We start from the raw sequence: 18,057 nt of genomic DNA on the forward strand, positions 1-18,057 counted from the left end.
TTCAATTACTGCATCCATACACACTACAGAAACTGACCAAACAGCCTGGTATCGGCAGTGATAATGATGAGGCTTTTATTATTATTTCTAAAAGTAGTTATAGTGGTAGTAGCAGAGTTGTTGTTGTGGTTGTTGTTGTTGTTGTTGTCACTGCTACTTCAGTTAGACTACTGGCAGTCGAGACTTGTGTTAGCCTATATTTAAGCGCACAGCATTCACTCTTGCATGCACACGCCTGTATTACTGTGTTTATGGGCTGTTTTCATAGACCACAACACTAAAATGTTTTTGAGCGGCTGTTGGTTTTAAATAAAGAAAGTACACTGTTGTGACAGAGTAAATATGTGTTGCATTTAAACATGAATACATCGTTTTTCAACTAAAATAAATGAGCTTTTCTCTATATTCATATATTTTATAGTAGCTACAACGTAATTGATTTTCATTAAAACATCTGTGAGTATGATATGATCTGGAAAGGCCATGGCCAATACTAATTTCATTTTTCACATGTTGTAGGCTGTAAGAGCAAGTTACAACTTTATTTACTGCTGAGTGCGGCTGTTGGCTGGATGGTACAAAGACCAATCATGCACTGATACAGAATTATGGTGTCAACCTTTGTAAAGATGATGATTGTTAAAATGTAAGGTATGTAAAGACTACTAAATATATTTAATAATTAAATCTACTGCTGTTTATCTGTGGACAATAAATATACACGTTCAGAGAGCCTAATATTTTTAAGGGTGCTTTCACACCTACATTGTTTGGTCAGGACTTTCAGACTTTCAATTTGGCCCAAACCAAAGTAGCAGATGTGAAAGAGGCTGTGAATCACGATCTGGACCAAAGTACCAGAGTTTGGTCTGACCAAAAGAGGTGAACCATGGTCCAGGCTGTCTGCAATATGAAAAGACTTATCTAGATGGTTCAGAGTTTTAGACATATTACATAAAGTTAGGGCAGTCTTTAAACAAACCTGGCGTGTTGTGCCAAAATCTGACTCCCCTTGGTGTGCAGGTGCATCATAACATAACCTTATGGACATAAATGCTTAGACTGGAAATTAATTTATTTACTGTAACAGTAGATTAACCTTATTTATAAACAGAAATAAATGGAATCTTAGGAAAATCCTTTACACTTATTCTTCTGCAGTGGGGTGTGTGAACATGAAGGGAAGTTGGATTCTGACAGAGAGCTAGAATTCAGCACAACACCTGGCAAAGCAACTCACAGAACTCATAACTAACATTCTAAGAGATTAATATAAAATAAATTAATATAAAGTACAAGGACACTCTGTCCATGTTTCTGATAATGACATGATGTAGAACCAATATACGTTCATGTTACAATGTATATTGAACAGTATATGTTCAATATACATTGTAACAAACATACAAACCCTGGACTCCTGTCTTGACTGTTAGGTGTGAAAACACCCTTAGTTACATTCTGTCTTTCAGAGTTGTACTGGCCAAATGTAGTTGTGCAGTTTTTACATATTTTTATGTTTAAAATGCCCAATCCAGTTATGTGAAGTAAATTAAATTATTTAAAACATTTTTTGATTGCATAATGATCTGCTACTCATTATCTTTTGCAGTATAAAAAGTGAGAATAAAAGTGAGCAGGGGGTTGTAAAGTCGTGATGTCAAAATGTGTCCATGTCTTACACCATGGGGACAGCATGGGGACGAAGGTCCCCACAAAGCCTTAAATACACACGCACACACACACACACACACACACACACACACACAGGCCCCGTCCAGTCTCCAGCGCGTGGCCCCATCCATGCCGCGCGCGGCGCGTGATGTAACTCCGTGGGCGCATATAAATAGCGCGCGCATGGCCGAGCAGAGCGCGCTGAGCGACTTCGCCGAACTTGGACTCGACTTTGGAGGCACGCGCGCACGAATAGAGACACACGCATACACATACATACATACATACACACATACGAGCACGAGCGAACGCACGCACGCATATTCATTCACAAGCAACCGGACACTAGTTTTTCCCAAAAGTCTTTGGACAGTGTTGGTCTAGGAGAAGACGCGCGCGCGGAGGAGGAGGTGGGAGAAGAGGAGGTGAACGGGCACGCGGAGATTGATGCCAAAATAAATACAGAAAGAGGACGTCCCGCGCGTGTGCTATAGCACGGCTCCGACATACCCGCCTCGGTCGCGCGCGCTCCCCGTGCCCGACAGCATGAGTGCGCGCGCGGCGCCGCCGCTCCCCGTGCTGCTGCTGCTGCTGCTCGGGCTGACGGCGGGCTGGGCGCGCGGTGCCCCGCTCGTGAACGCGCAGCGGCGCTGGGAGACGCTCTACTCGCGCTCGGTGGCGCGCGTGCCGGGCGGAGAGAAGCGCGAGACGGCCCGGGACAGCGACTACCTGACCGGTATCAAGCGTCTGCGCCGCCTATACTGCAATGTGGGGATCGGCTTCCACCTGCAGGTGCTGCCGGACGGCACCATCACCGGCGTGCACAACGAGAACAGATACAGTAAGTACGACCATTAATGAGCATCCACTGTGCGATCCTTTACAGGCGGGGGATTTGGGGGGTTTAGCCTGGTTTTGGACTAAACTGTGATAACCCCTTGTTTAGCTTAGGCTTGAGCACCTGTCTGTCTAACCCTTGATATACAACTCTTAGAAAAGTGGTAGAAAATTCTAATTCAAAATAGTCATTGCGATGGTACACTTTGGGATTTTACTGTGAAAACTGCATTAGTGTTATAATTAACATCAATACCACTGGCCCTAAAATAGAGCCCTGTGGGATGCACCAAGATACCTTAAACCTTAAACACCTGAGTCTGGCTAACCCTTGATATAAAACTCTCTGTCACTGCCATGGTATGTCTGCAGTACCTTTAGAGGTTCTCAGACTTTTAGACCACATGCAATCAATGACTAAGCTAAAACTTCCAAGTAACAAGCCACAACAAGCCATTTTAGAGGAACACATATACCACACACATGCTTATACACATAATAAATGTATATGTACACAAGTGATATCTTTTACAAATTGTTCTTAAATAACAAATTGTCTATAAATAAGTATGCTAAGATGTTTGGTTATTTTCCTGGTTAACACACTATTTCTACCTACCTACACTGTTTACTACCTTATTTAGCAATCAATCATAATACAAAAAACTGTTGGTGACTTGGTTAATAGAGCAGGTCTTGTGGTGTTTCACAGGGTTTTACTCTAAGACCAATAGAACTGATGTTTATTATTATAAAACTGTCATTCAGAGAGTAAAGGCCTAAAGTGTAGCTTACATACAGGTTCTAACGAACTAAACACGAACAAATGTAATGTTAGGAAATTTACCAGTGGAAACCTTATATATTTCAGTCCTTAATATTTTAAAGCAAGCAATTTTTTTTCTGAGGTCATCTACTGTACCACCCCTACCACAATTTAAGATCCACTGCATTACTGGCCTTAAAATAGAGCCCAGTGGGATGCCACAAGATACGTAAACCAAATGGATACCAAATCATTTACAATATGAGGGTCCAAGAGTTCATTTTAAGTTTTGAGTTGTCACAGTTTGACCTGAAAGATAATGGTCTATGTTTGAAGGCACATTATGCATTTTGTGTTTGTACCATGGTGAGCAAAAATGTACCTATTAAGTACCATTTTTCTGACAATGTAAAGGTTGTCCAGTGAGGGATAGGGCTCTTTGTCAATCTTAATGAAGATGGCGTATATCCAGTGGGGTATATTGATTAATACAGGCAGTAGGTTTAGGTTCTGAAGGTGATTTAATGTGTTAGATCAGTGGGTTTTAATCTACCTCATTTTATTGAAAACTGAGACCAGTGAGTCATACCTCTGTAGGTAAGACCTTAAATGTATAAGTTTCTGGACAAGGGCTCTTGAGTAAAGGTAATGGTGCTATCCTATCTTAAAAACATCAAGCTACTTCAACAGGTTCTTTTATTGATGATATAGTTCCATAAAAAACTTTGCAATAAGTATTTGTGAACATCTACAAGGTTCTTTAAACTGTTATATACTTCTTGTTTTTTTTATCTAATCAAAAGTGGTTCCTCTATGGCATCATTTAAATAACCATTTGAATTGCTTTTTATACAGTACATTGCTGCATACTGTAGCAATTATGCAACTATGGTCACAATCCACATTTGCGTTTTCTTATTGTTCCTTGCTGCTTAAATGAAAAAGGCTGTTTTATGGTTAAAGACATCTTAGGTTTTGAAGTTACTTTAATGTGTTTAAGATCTGTTCTACTTACACACTCATCAGGTTTTAACAACAGGCAGGTTTGTTATGGAAACAGAATGGAAGTTGTACTTTCATGGAACCAATCATGTACGAATCATTTAAAGTACCTTAATTGTAAGAGGTATTTCAGAAAAGGGTATTTGAAGGGTCATTCATTACAGGTAATGCTTAAACACAGATTTAAAAAAATGATTCATATGGCTTTTGTTGTCTATTGTAGAATAAAAACTTTACTTCAGTTGATTTGAGTTATGTTCAGCTTATACAGTTACTGATTGAGTTCTAACAAAAAACAGTGGTGATGTATATTTATGTGATATCATTTCATAGAACAGAGAGACCTGTATGTCATATCATGAGTTTAAATATGCCTGCAGTGTATGGTGTTCTACACTTCAAGGGTTCTTCAGTAATGGTGCTTCAAATAGTTCACTGAGTGATGCAACATATAAACCCATTTGATTCCTTATGCTTGTTGTAAAGGTCTGTGAAAGCTGTGAAATGATCCTTACATCAGTTTACATGTATTGTATAGCTTTGAGGACTTTTTCAATGAAAAAATGCGATTTCAAGGCTTCTTCAGTATTTCCAATGGTTCCAATGAGATCCATCCTTCTTATATATTAATATATATATAATACATATATTATTATGTATCAGAAAGAAAGAAGTGATTATGTGTATATTTAAAAACAAATTGAAGTAGCTTTATTTTTAAGATTCTGCATACAGCCGTGGTAAAACCAACTATACAAGAAAAGGCATATTGAAAAGTAAACAGATCTATCTAGCACCAATGATTATAAGTCTATGAATTGTTAATAAAGTAAAGAGTATTGAAAAATAGCATATTTGGTGCTTTTTTTAAACACCCTTCTACAGAAATCTGTCAATAAGACAAAAATATCATCAAAACAGATAATATACAATCCTCAGTAAGCAAAATAAGGGGACAGTGGCAAGGGAAAACAATTAGCTAGTTATAATAGTAACAATATATCAATTGTTGGTCATGGAGGGTGGGCAACTAGTCTGAGGCAAGTGGCAGTGTCTAAAAGGCGGGTGGTTGGTTTGTGGTAGGGAGCCTGATGAGCCTGATGGTTAAACTTCCTTCAGTATTAGGCCAGAAAGGTGAGCAGTCATTAACTTGGGAAAAGTCCAGTGATAAAATTAGTTCTGGTTGGATTTACAGTATAGATTACAGAAACTATGAACAGAATATCAGAGTGTGGCCAATGACAGTAGAACAGCCTAAATAAAAGTAGAGAGCCAGAAGGTAACATAGACACGAGGGCACTCTGGAACTCTGGCATCTCTGGCATCTATTCGCTCCACTGTCCACCAACTTGAGCAATTGCGTGCAAGCAGTAGAATGACATAGCACTAGCATCTCAGATTACCCCACAATACCACAGTAAATCAAACGGTACTTCTAATAGAGCTGTCAGGTGTTCCTTGAATAAGACCTAAGTCCTTTTTTAAGAGTACAAGTGAAAAAAGCATAGCCTTGGTCATAAACCTGGTCAAAAACAAATGTGATGATCTACACATTGTCACCTTATAGTGTAGAAATCACTCTACGACTATTGAAATCAATGTTGATAGCAATTATATTTCTGTTTAAGGTTCAGTACTATACCTAATCACTCCTCACTCTTAAATTCAGGCATGGAGTGTACAGTACAGGCCAAAAGTTTGGACACACCTTCTCTTTTTTAATGCGCTTTATTTATTTTCATGACTATTTACATTGTAGATTCTCACTGAAGGCATCAGAACTATGAATGAACACATGTGGGGTTTTATGTTCTTAACAAAAAAAGGTGAAATAAATAAATAATATATTTTTATATTCTAATTTCTTCAAAATAGCCACCCTTTGCTCTGATTACTGCTTTGCACACTCTTGACATTCTCTCAATGAGCTTCAAGAGGTGGTCACCAGAAATGGTTTTCCAACAGTCTTGAAGGAAGGAGTTCCCAGAGGTGTTTATTAGCACTTGTTGCCCCTTTGCCTTCACTCTGCGGTCCAGCTCACCCCAAACCATCTGGATTGGGTTCAGGTCCGGTGACTGTGGAGGTCAGCTCATTTTTTTGTTAAGTACATAGAACTCCACATGTGTTCATTCATAATTTTTATGCCTTTAGTGACAATCTACAATGTAAATAGTCATGAAAATAAAGAAAACGCATTGAAAAAGAGAAGGTGTGTCCAAACTTTTGACTTGTACTGTATAATCATGTCCAGCTGTTCTCATAAAACACTGTAGGTGTTAATTCAATTCTGATGATTGTTCTGGAAGGCAATACTGGATTAGAGTGCTAAAAGAACAGCAAAATTCCAATAATAAGTCCAATCATGTGATACCGGTGATAGTATTTATCTCTTGTAGTATCGTTCTATATGTGAGGAGATGTTTATGATTGTCATGCCAACATCTGGGCTTCCTAAAGAGAACTTACTGGTGCTTTCCCTGCCCACCCCTCACTCACCAACTTGTACATGTCTGTGTAATGTGAGACGGGTCGTAACCGGGCCAATATCTAAAGCTGGCCCCAAAGTTAGGGCTAGAGATAAGCCCATCTGTTATGGCACATTAACCCCCTTGGCCTTGTGCGTCTAATTAATAGCCGGTGTGGATAAAAAGGTGCATGGGAGCAGATGGCGAGAGCATTCGTGTTTATTTATTAAATTAAATCTTAATGTATTTATATATACTGTTCCGCTTTTGAATTCAGCCCAGCAGTCAAGGAACAGGACGCTTAGGGACTTTTGGACGCAGTATCAATACGCGCCCAAGACTTGTTTTGTGTCCTCTTGGACTATTTAAAGACATGACATAAAACTGTAGGGAGATACATTACATACGTTTTCATTAGGTACGCAGTAAGAGCACTGCGTCTCTATAAAGGGGAGCAGGCATCATCTGGGGGACGCAGTACAGCTCTATTAAAGGGAAAGTTGTCAAAAGTTGTCAGGAAATTTTGGAAAAGACCTGTAAATTTAATGTGTATGTTTTGTGCAATCTTTTAAAAAAATTGCCACCAAGTGTTTTTTGAATGATGCCACGAAATAACCACTTTCGGTTTCCTTAAGTATGTAAGTTGTGAGTATGAATACTCTCTTTACATTTTGGAGAATCTTAAAATAATTAACCAAATTATGGGTTATTCCTGGAACTACATTATGAAGAGATTTTTAACACATTAAACATCTCTAAAGAAAATTCCAGGAACCAAAAGAAGGTCTTCCATAAAGTAAAACCCTTTTTGGCATCTTGAGTTTTTGCTGCTTAAATAGTTACGGTAATACAAGAAAAAGCCTGTTGTAGAGTCAACAGTTCTATGAACACTGTTAAAAATATAAGATCCTTTAGTTATCCTAGAGGTTATTTAATTTGAATTAAAATTGTGGAGGAAACTCATAAGGTAGTTTGAGGAACCTTAGAAATGTGTCTTTGAAACAAAAGAGGAACAGTCACCTAGAACAATGTAAAAAGTTTGCAACTCTGGGTGAACCATGTTTTTACTAAAAGCAAATTATTGCTAAAATTCTCCATCATGTTGTGCAGTTTACCATGCCAGGATGGATGCATGCATGCAAGTGAAAATACACAGTGAATAAGCTGAAAAAAATGTGATTTCTGTGCAGTTTGAAGTCTTATAAATATGATTTTAAATGATAAAAGTCTATTTTTGATCATTTTGAGGCCCAAAATAGTATTCTGATAATTACTCAATAGCTGTAGATATGATACAGTTGTGGGAATTTCTCTGTATTGGGTGCAATTTATGTGTTTGCGAAATGCTTCGTGGCCGGAAGGTGTCATTTCCCTCTAGACTGCTGGAGAAATCTAAATGTAAACACTCGCAGACCTTTACAAATACACTCATCCTGAGCCGTCGCCTGATGGGTATGAGCGGAGCAAGGTCATCTGTATTCTTTGTTGTTGGTTGCAGGTCTTCTGGAGATATCTCCGGTGGAGCGGGGAGTTGTGACACTGTTCGGCGTCCGGAGCGAGCTATTCGTGGCCATGAACAGCAAGGGGAAGCTCTACGGATCGGTGAGTGCACGAGCTGATTTACAGCAGGTTTCCGCCTGGAGATTTTCTTATCAGTGCCTGATGACATATCGCCCTGTGCTAGAGTTGTAAACCCCTCTACAGCCCCCTAGTCCACACCCCCCCACCCTCTCCTTGGCGCATTGTTGAGCTTGCTTGTGCCTCATCGTGTTTTCACTGTGGGCCGGATGAAGCCAGGGACGGTGGCGCACTACATCACTCACTCTGTGCATTCCATTCTTAGCATTGCCAGCCAACACATGCACCTACTGTCCTTCCCAGGGTAAAGATGAACTGGCCAAAAGGGACCACCCACACTGTATCTGTGTGTGTAAGAGTGTGTGCTTTTGGAGTAGCCCTGTTTCTCCAGTGGCCTTACTGGTTTAACTTCAATCTCAAAATTCACATAGTTTTGTTCAGTTGTTAATCTTATTGTTTATTCATCCAGTTATTATACTCTTGACAACAAAGATACAGAAAGAGCAATTTGGAGCAATCTCATAAATTAGCCACTATTATTTCCCTGGAGAAACTCTTAAATAATGGTTCAAATCACTCCTTTATGATCTCAAAATGGTCCACATTTTAGCACCATCTCTGGGTGGAGTCCAGGAGCAGGACTGAAAAAATATTGGACTAACTCCTAGTCCCACAAGGTTGAGTCATCTCAAACCACCTCAGACCTCTGGACGTTTAGCTCTATCTCTGTGTTACAAGCTTTGCTTGCATAATTTTGTAAGGGGGGTTTCTGGGGGCTGTTCTTCACCAGATACACCTGTAGTATAGTAGGACTCCAAGAACAGAACAGGGACATTCTGATCTTACCTATATTCTAATAATCCCAAATCATCTTAGACCTCTAGACTTATTGTTCAGTTATGATCATATTTATAGGTTAGAATAGTAGTAAAAACAAATGGTTATCCAGCCAATTGCTATACTCTTAAAACAAAGATAGCAAAAGAGAAGCTTGGAGCAGTGTCATAGAAAAGTACCAATAGTTTCTTGAAGAACCTTTAAAACAGTGGTTCTTCAGAACAGTGAATTATACTTTGGGACCTCAAGATGCTCCACATTTTAGCTAATTCCCTGAGTTGCAATTAGAAATAAAAGTTGGAGAAAGTTAGAGACTCAGAGGGCTGTTTGGCATCTTTAACCCACCTGATTAATGTGAAATATTGATATATATATATATATATATATATATATATATATATATATATATATATATATATATATATATATATATATATATATTCAATTATTAACTTTAGGTCTTATTCAATCTGTATTATATTTGTAAAACACAAAGATACCAAAAGAGCAATCTGGAACAATGACATAGAAAGCAGTGGTTCTGAAACCACACCTTTTTAGACCTCAAGAAGGTCCCTATTTACTGTTGGTCCATCTGTACTAATGTGGAACAACAGCAAAAATTTTAACCATATAGGGGTCTCTGGGAATCGTCCCCAATTTGTGGCACCTTGTTATAGGATTGTACTATGAAGCTCTTATGTAAGACTACAATTACAAGAATGATGAAATCAACCTGAACCCATCAGTAGAATCTAAGAGAGTTTCTGTATACTGGTGTTACTTTTAGTCTTAATAGTTCTAGTCACCCCCAAATCACCTCAAACCCAAAGAACAGCATATTCCCACCTGATATTCATGGGAGTTTTGGCATAGGTGCCAATAGGTTGTGAACTCTGCCCGTGACATTTGTATGTAAATGAGCCCAGTAGAGTAGACTGGTCTGTAATTCAAAGCTCTGGTCTTTAATATCAACTAATGACTAGACTACTAGTTTTTCCTGTAAATATTATATCTTTCCAGAGACTAGAAAAACTTCTACTGTCTACTTAATGCAGTGGTCCTCAAACGGTCCTAGGGGACCCCCAGAAGGTCCAGCAGGGGTTTCATATACATTCATTCCTCGTGCTTGTAATAGCACCCTTACATAAGAGTCATATGTCGCTTTGCCACTGCATGGTACCTACAGTGCTTGTCATGGCTAAACTCTACCTCAGATTTTTGGCTTCTTCATTAGGTAAAGTTGGTACTTGGTATCTGGAACCTGCTTGCTTGTGGTTCCAATGAGCTGAGTAGGAATTAAATATGATGTGTAAACTCTGCAGATTGCTGATTGGCCAGAGATAATAGTCACTCTGCATGACACAAATGTCACAAACTGAGAATCTGGAATACAATCGCTTTAGAAGTCTTCATTGTTTCAGTGTTGTAACTCTAAAGGTTTTTGTTTTGTGCAATGTTACTGGCTATCCTTTGGTGGGGGGCTGTGGTAGTGAAAAAACAACCAGGTGCCATCAACCAAAAAGCGTGTAGAGTTTAATAGAGTTAATAATAGAGAGAGTAGTGTAGGTGCCATACAGTGGAAGAGTGTGTTTTAAAAGACCTCCACAAAAAATGCATTACTACCATTTGTCCTTTGATAATTTGTCAGGACATTTCTAAAGACCCAAAGAACACACTGTACATTTTACACAATATAAAGAGTCTTCAAAAATACAGAAGGCACCTTAGCTTGGGTTGCACTAAAATAATTAGGGCTGTCACAATAACCAATTATTTGGACGATATACTGTCCCAGAAATAATTAATATATATTACTATATCATTGTCATTTTAAGACTATTTATGCCACTGATACAATTATTATACAAGTTAATAAAAAACACATATCTCTTTTAAACAGGAATTCATTTTTGTAAGAATATTCAGTCATTAAAAGAATATGAAATATGAAAGGTCAATTTCCCAGACAGAGACTAAGCCTAGTCTGAGACTAATGTTTTCTTTAAATAGTAAATCCCCATTCAAAATGCTGTGTAGTTTAGGAACTGTCCCAATATGTTTAACTATTCTGAATAAGTGAAACAGAAATACAGTAAAACCATTATTTTAAACAACATTGACACACTTATTTATTCTTATCAGTAATCTGTCTCAGTATTCAGTAATTATTGTGACAGGCCTAACAATGATTCTGAATTATGACAGAATTCTAACATCCCCTAATTCTCTCTCCTCCTCAGGTGCAGTTCACCAATGAATGCAAGTTCAGAGAAAAGCTCCTGGCGAACAACTACAATGCCTACGAATCGGTGGCATACCCAGGCATGTACATTGGACTGAGCAAGACTGGGCGCACGAAAAAAGGAAACCGGGTGTCGACGGCCATGACGGTCACGCATTTCTTGCCGAGAATCTGAAGGAGCACGGACAGGCCCAGCAGAGAAGCCCAGGACGATGCACTTTCTACAGAGCTTACACATGAGGTTAAGTGTATCGTATTCTCGTATGTGTATATCAGACTATTTATAACTGTTCGTTTTTGTATTTCCTGTAAAAACTGCCTCTTTTTAGTGTGAAGAACACGTTTAATTTATTTTTTGTCATTTCGTTTATTTATCCTTCCTGCTGCTACCAAGTGTTTCATACGTGAAATTCCTACAATGTACAAGATGTTTTTTTCTTTCTTTGTTTATTTGTTTGTTTGTTTTTGCACTGTTTCTGTTGTTCTAGAATAAGCGTTTTTTTCCCTCCATTCCTGGGAAATGAAATTGTAAGTCTTAGTCGAAGTCTGTAACTCGTGAAACTGAACCGACCCCAATGGTGTTGCGCACTGGAGCGATTGTGTAGCGCGCCGGCCTCCGCCTTTGTGCGCCGCTGGGCTCCGACTGAAGCAGTATCGCTTTACTCTCCGTGAAGTTCTACCCCTCCAATCTGTTTTTAGCTCTTCTGGGTGGGTGGATGAGGGGGGCGGGGTGCGGGGAGCTGAACTCTGAACTTATCTGTAGTCGATCTTTGTCAGACCTGTAAGGCTCCGCATAGAGGAAGGGCATCCTCTCGGCATTGTTCGAGTGTAGAGTGGGGAAACATGCGTACAGGCATGAAGACATGCTGTCCCTACATGCTCATACAGAGATCAAGCATAACATTATGACCACCTACCTGATTTTATGCTCATTTTTAGTTTTTCAGATCCACCACGCATACAGGAGCATAACGTATCTGTTTCTCTGCATGTTCTATTATTCTTCTGTAATCATAATTCTTCAATGGCCATGATCCCCTACAGGTGGGGTGTGTTAGTAGTGTTTGCTAGCACGAGTGGATCAGATACAGCAGTGTTGCTGGAGTTTTTAAACACCTCAGTGTCGCTGCAGGACTGACAGTCTATTAACTAATAGTCAATTAACAGTGTCCTGTGAAAGATTAAAAAATGAAAACAAACTGTGCAGTCACTGCACAGCTAAGAAATGGAGCAGCTGAAGGTAGGAGTGTCTAATAGAGTGATAGACAATGAGTGAACACAGTGTTTAAGAACTCCAGCAGCACTGCTGTATCTGTACACTTATACCAGCACAACACACACTAACAACTCATACACCACCACCATGCTAATCAATAATAGCTGCTCTGCTCTGTAATTATAGAGCTACAGTATGCTCCCGTATGCTCAATAGAGCTAAAACAAGTATGTGGTCATATTGTATTGCTTGTCTGAGCCTCTTTATGAACAGGTATCCTACAGAGTGATAGAATTCGTGTTGATCGTCTCTTTTGGTACAGAAGCCCCTAGAGCTGTTTCGGGGGAGAATTTGCATGTCAGACATCAGTATTCGTGTGTGTAGCTAAGGGAAGAAAGGGCCAGTCAAGTATAGGAACGTATGGAATTTACTTTACTTTAGACTATTGCCACTTTTTATTTTTTTTATTTTTAAGCTGATATCAATTCAAAGTTCAAAGGAGATATGCAGTTCTATGAAAAGTCTTGGACCATCGAAGAAAATGATATGAAAAGCTATTTATCTGACCAATAGGGCTTTTTAACATTATAATAAGTATTTTTGGAATTTTACAGTAAGGTTTTAGATTAAAATTGGGCAACATTTTTTATTTTATGCTAGATTTCTTTTAATTGACTAGCATATTGGAATACAACTGGAATTTTAAGGTAGCATAATAATTTGGAATTTTATTGTAGGGGTTTTGAATGGAATTGGGTATATTTTTAATGGATCTGTAATTGTAAAGTAAGACAGTATGAAATCAATTTCCAAAGATACCAAAGATAATGTATGCTCCATTAAGCTAAGTTAGGCAATCCTTCATCAAATCTGGGCCTTGTGTCCAGTCTCCCTTCCTATACTTTGTAATCCTTGGTAGGGCAACTGGATCAAAGGTCCAGACTTGATGACTTGGGCTCCAGACTAAATCTTGGTGGAGCATCTGGGTTATTGAAGGTTTTTTTTGCGCAATGCTATAGGAGACCCAGTTTTGGTTCAAAAAGATTGTTTGTAACAGAGTTATGTAATGTGTCATATCATGTAAAGAAATGGCTTAAAAATACATATGTTACAAACATCTTTAAAGAACCAAAAGTGGTAATTTGCTAAAAAAAAAAAAAAAACATTTGGAGCACATTCATTTTTTGAAAGTATAGGAATCCCAATCTCTATACTAGTTTAAGAACACTGGCATCAGGAAACCAGTTGACAAACCTACCAATACCAATATATTTAAGCTTATTCATTTTAATTCCAGTCATAATGGTGTTTCACAAGCAAAAAAAGCAAAGTCACTTTGCTTTTTGCCAAGATTCCCAGTTTCAAGTGATTTTCTTGGCTGGCCCAAGACTTTTGCCCAGGACCATATCTCCCCTCTAGTCGTCTCTACCTCATGACGTTGTCGACCGACAGTCTCCTATTCTCAGTCTTGCTGACGGCGAATGTCTTTCCGTTGCTTGCCCTCATGCAGCAGGCTTGCTGCGCGCCCTAGTTGCGCCTTGTCACGTTTGAGCTATCTTTACCCTGTGATTTACTTTTAGAAAGGATAATCATGGTGGAAATATTTGAAGACAGCTGTTAGACTGCACTATACGCTCAACCAGTAACCCTATATTTTTTCCTTTATATATTTTGTAAATATAATATAACAGTGTGATTCGTGAAATGCCGAGAAGCTGCTTTTAAGCCTCGGGGTTTCACAGGTCAGGAGGAGGCCGGAGGTAGGGCTGAGAGATGTGATCTCAAACGAAGCATTCCTTGTTGTTGTATTTTTTTGTTTGTTACAGGTACAAAATTTAGAATTTAACACTGAATTTAACATTGTTTGAGAAATGTCTTTTTATTTGGTCAAGCCATATGATATGCAGTGAAGGTGGATGGACAGACCGATGGATGGAAGGTTGGGTGGATGGGTAGATGGTTGAATAATGGGATGGAGGGATGGAGGGATTTTCAGGTGTGATTGTCAGTGATAACTGGGTTCATGTTTCTGTGGATAAAAATAGCAAACCTAGGAATTCTTACAAAGGGTCTTATCAGAAATGAAATCAGTGCATCAAAAGCCAAAGCCACAACTAGGGAAAAGGTAATAAATGTAGAGGGGATGTACAGTATTGTGCTGTATTTTCTCAAAACCAATGTGTACACTGTTACTGCCAATGTATGTTTATTTCATCTATCTGGGTATGTGGCATTATTTTGATGGAACTACACTAGAGGTATAGAGGTGCTTTAATAGACTCTTGGAGCGATGCCATAAAAAATACTTTTTATTCTATTAAGAAGAATAAAAAAGTGTTTATAATGGAGATGCGAGAGTGTGGAGAACTTATACCTTTAAAAATGTTCTTCACATTGACACTGAAACATCTTTATTAGGGGGGCACAATACTAATTTTTCAAGTCAAATACCGATAATGCAACTTCAAGTATCTGCCAGTACTGATATTTTACCAGACTGTCGGAATTAACATGCTTAACATCTAAATGATGATTTATACTTCTGTGTCAAAACAAAGCCGAGTCTATGACATATTCTGCTCAAGTGGCCTATGCCATTGTGAGCATTTATACTTATATGTATTGTTGCTCAGCCAACCAATAACTATTACTACAGTCTGCACAAGAGGCATAAATTCCCTTAATCCATATATTTCAGATTGAATAATATTAAGTATACATTGACTATTTTGCTTCCCTATGAAGTCGAGAATACTGGTATGTAAAATTAAACACATTTACATTACAGTATAAGCTAATGAATAATATAATTTAAAAATATATATTCCGATATTTAATCTAGTACTATATTGGCAAACCCCTAATCTTTATTACAAACATTTATCTTTATGGAGTCTATAGTGGTTCTTTTAAAGTTGCATCACTCCAAGGTTCATTTGAAGCACCTCTATTCTTAGGAGTGCAGTTCAGATTCACCTGAGCTGATCTCATTGCCCCTTCCTCCCTTTGCTGTTTTGCATCCCTGTGTATATTGTTTACAACTGGCTGGACGATCACTGAAGGCAAATGGCTTCTCTGACCCACATCACAACGTTGAACCGACAAGGATCACTGGACTGGATTTGCTTAACCAAAACCTGCAGAATCAACAAGCGTGACCCTGAGGTCTGACGATGGAGAGATTAAAGAAAACACGAATCCATCATTGCATCCAATCTGCCACTGTACCCAACACCGTACCCGTATCCTACGGTAGCTAAAGAGTCTCTGTGCATTTTAGCCTTTTATAGGAGTTGTACTACCAACCGTGAAGAGTCTGGAAAATAATAAACTGTCCATGCTGTTTCTGTCAATTCCTTTACACTCGTCGCTCCCATCTACCCCACGCCGGTTATCTCAGCAGCTCAGGCCAGACCTGGCCGTCCGGAGTCCTGTGGTGGTGCGCTCTGAATCTTGTTGACATTTACCAAATATTGTCTGTAGTTTTATACAGGTCCTGTTAAACATTGTGATGATGATGTATGTGCTGTGCACATGACGATTACCCTAACTTAAGTGGAAGTTAATAAAAGCTAAGAACAAAAAAGAACAAAAAACAAACTAATGAAAATGTGAGCCGTGTGCTTTTTCATACCTCCCTTTCACAGCAAGGCAGAGGAGAGAACAAGGTCTCATAAATTATGCATATATACGCATATAAATTGCACCCAAAAACAAAACATATTTGTTAGGGTTAGGGTTTATTGAATATATTATGATTGACAAGAAGCTCCAGTCCACTGGTGGCACTGTTTTGGCAAATACACAACCCAAACTCTAGCCCTAACAAATAAAAGAGGAAGCCAGACTCATGATACTGCTTTTCTCTGTTAAAGAGCTTTAAAAATAATTATTGGTCAGGAAAATTATGAGACTTTCACATTTTACTATGGTTATTGTTATGGTTAGGTTAGGTCAAGGTTACTTTTTGTTTGCAGTTAAAGTTTAGAGTAAGGCATTGGTAACAGTTAGGGTTAGGTTAGCTTAGTTTATGTTAAGTTTAGATTTAAGTTAGAGTTAGGGTTAGGTTAAGTTTAAGTTATGGTTAAGGGTAAAGTCAAGTTTAGGTTGAGGTTTGGGTTAGGGATAGTTTAATGGTAATATTAAGTTTAGGTTATGGTTAAGGGTAAAGTTAGGATTAGGTTTAAGTTGAGGTTAGGGTTAGGTTAATGGTTACGTTAAGTTTAGCTTGTGGTTAAGGTTGGGTTTAAAGAAGAAGTTAATGATTAGGTTGTTTGTTACAGTTCAGGTTATGGTTGGTATTGTTGGTTAAGTATAGGTTTAGGTTATGGTTAAGGTTGGGGTTAAGTTAAGGATAGGGATAGGTTAAGGCTTTCATTAAGTATCGGTTAAGGTTATAGGTAAGGTTGGGGTTAGCATTAGGTTCAGGCTTTTGTAAAGTATAGGTTAAGTTAAGGTTATGGTTAAGGTTGGGGTTAGGTTATGGTTAGGGTTAGGTTAAAGCTTTTGTAAAGTATAGGTTAAGTGAAGGTTATGGTTAAGGTTGGGGTTAGGTTATGGTTAGGGTTAGGTTAAAGCTTTTGTAAAGTACTGGTTAAGTTAAGGTTATGGTTAAGGTTGGGGTTAGGTTATGGTTAGGGTTAGGTTAAAGCTTTTGTTAAGTATAGGTTAAGTTAAGGTTATAGTTAAGGTTGGGGTTAGGTTATGGTTAGGGTTAGGTTAAAGCTTGTGTTAAGTATAGGTTAAGTTAAGGTTATGGTTATGTTTCGGTTAGAGTTAAGTTTATGCTAGGTTTTAAGGTTTAGATTGAGGTGTAGATTCAGGTAATGAGATTACACTGGTTGCTTTCTCTAATCAAACATTCTCTATTTAAATTGTTTGTATTGTGTGTGTCTGGGTTGTGTCTGTAATTCGTGCATATGCATGAGGGTTGAGCTTTACTGTATATTTAGCACTTTGTATGAATCCTGAAATGGTCATTTAGTCATAAATGTACAAGTTTCTATAGAGACCAGACTGGAGGAGAAGCGGGACTTAGCTCGCTTGCTTGTTTTTCCCACAAACCAACCACATCCCATCTACAACCGGCACGCCGTGGCCTACATCCCAGTCATCAATAGTCCTGGGCCGCATAAAACACCAGCAAGAATACCTCGGAGTGTAACTATAGAAAAACAAAAAAAGGGCTCGCCTTCTGTTGGCAAGCCTAAAAATATGCCAGCAGACACCGTGACTTGTGCAGCTAGACTATGCGTGGGAGCGCTTGCGGCTGACATTTCTGCACGGGAAGCGCTGCCAAGTCACTGTCCTGCCTTTGTGTTTACTCCAGCCCTTCAGCCGGCATGGGCCTGGTGCTTCACAGATTGGGCGGTTTTAGCAGCTTTTGCGAGGCCAGGCGTTCACTCCTGGGAGTGGAATCCTCTTCACCCCTCCCCAC

The 18,057-nt window shown here is 38.8% G+C and overlaps 1 protein-coding gene across 1 annotated transcript; it reads left to right on the forward strand.

The window, feature by feature from the left end:
• Positions 1-1,880: 1,880 nt before the first annotated feature.
• On the forward strand, positions 1,881-12,866 carry fgf4 (fibroblast growth factor 4). The gene is made up of 3 exons (XM_022670035.2): positions 1,881-2,515; positions 8,243-8,346; positions 11,403-12,866. The coding sequence occupies exons 1-3, from the start codon at positions 2,221-2,223 to the stop codon at positions 11,577-11,579; spliced, it is 576 nt and encodes a 191-aa protein (XP_022525756.1). The 5' UTR covers positions 1,881-2,220; the 3' UTR covers positions 11,580-12,866.
• The last annotated feature ends 5,191 nt before the right edge of the window (positions 12,867-18,057 follow it).

Source organism: Astyanax mexicanus, chromosome 16 (genome assembly GCF_023375975.1).
Source record: "Astyanax mexicanus isolate ESR-SI-001 chromosome 16, AstMex3_surface, whole genome shotgun sequence".
Taxonomy (NCBI): Eukaryota; Metazoa; Chordata; class Actinopteri; order Characiformes; family Acestrorhamphidae; genus Astyanax; species Astyanax mexicanus.

What these genes read in the sequence shown, in the direction of transcription:
- fgf4 (XM_022670035.2), top strand. Translation starts at nt 2,221, where the DNA reads ATGAGTGCGCGCGCGGCGCCGCCGCTCCCCGTGCTGCTGCTGCTGCTG. An exon ending in GCACAACGAGAACAGATACA is followed by an intron (nt 2,516 to 8,242) that starts GTAAGTACGACC and finishes TGTTGGTTGCAG; the next exon opens with GTCTTCTGGAGATATCTCCG. An exon ending in AGGGGAAGCTCTACGGATCG is followed by an intron (nt 8,347 to 11,402) that starts GTGAGTGCACGA and finishes TCTCCTCCTCAG; the next exon opens with GTGCAGTTCACCAATGAATG.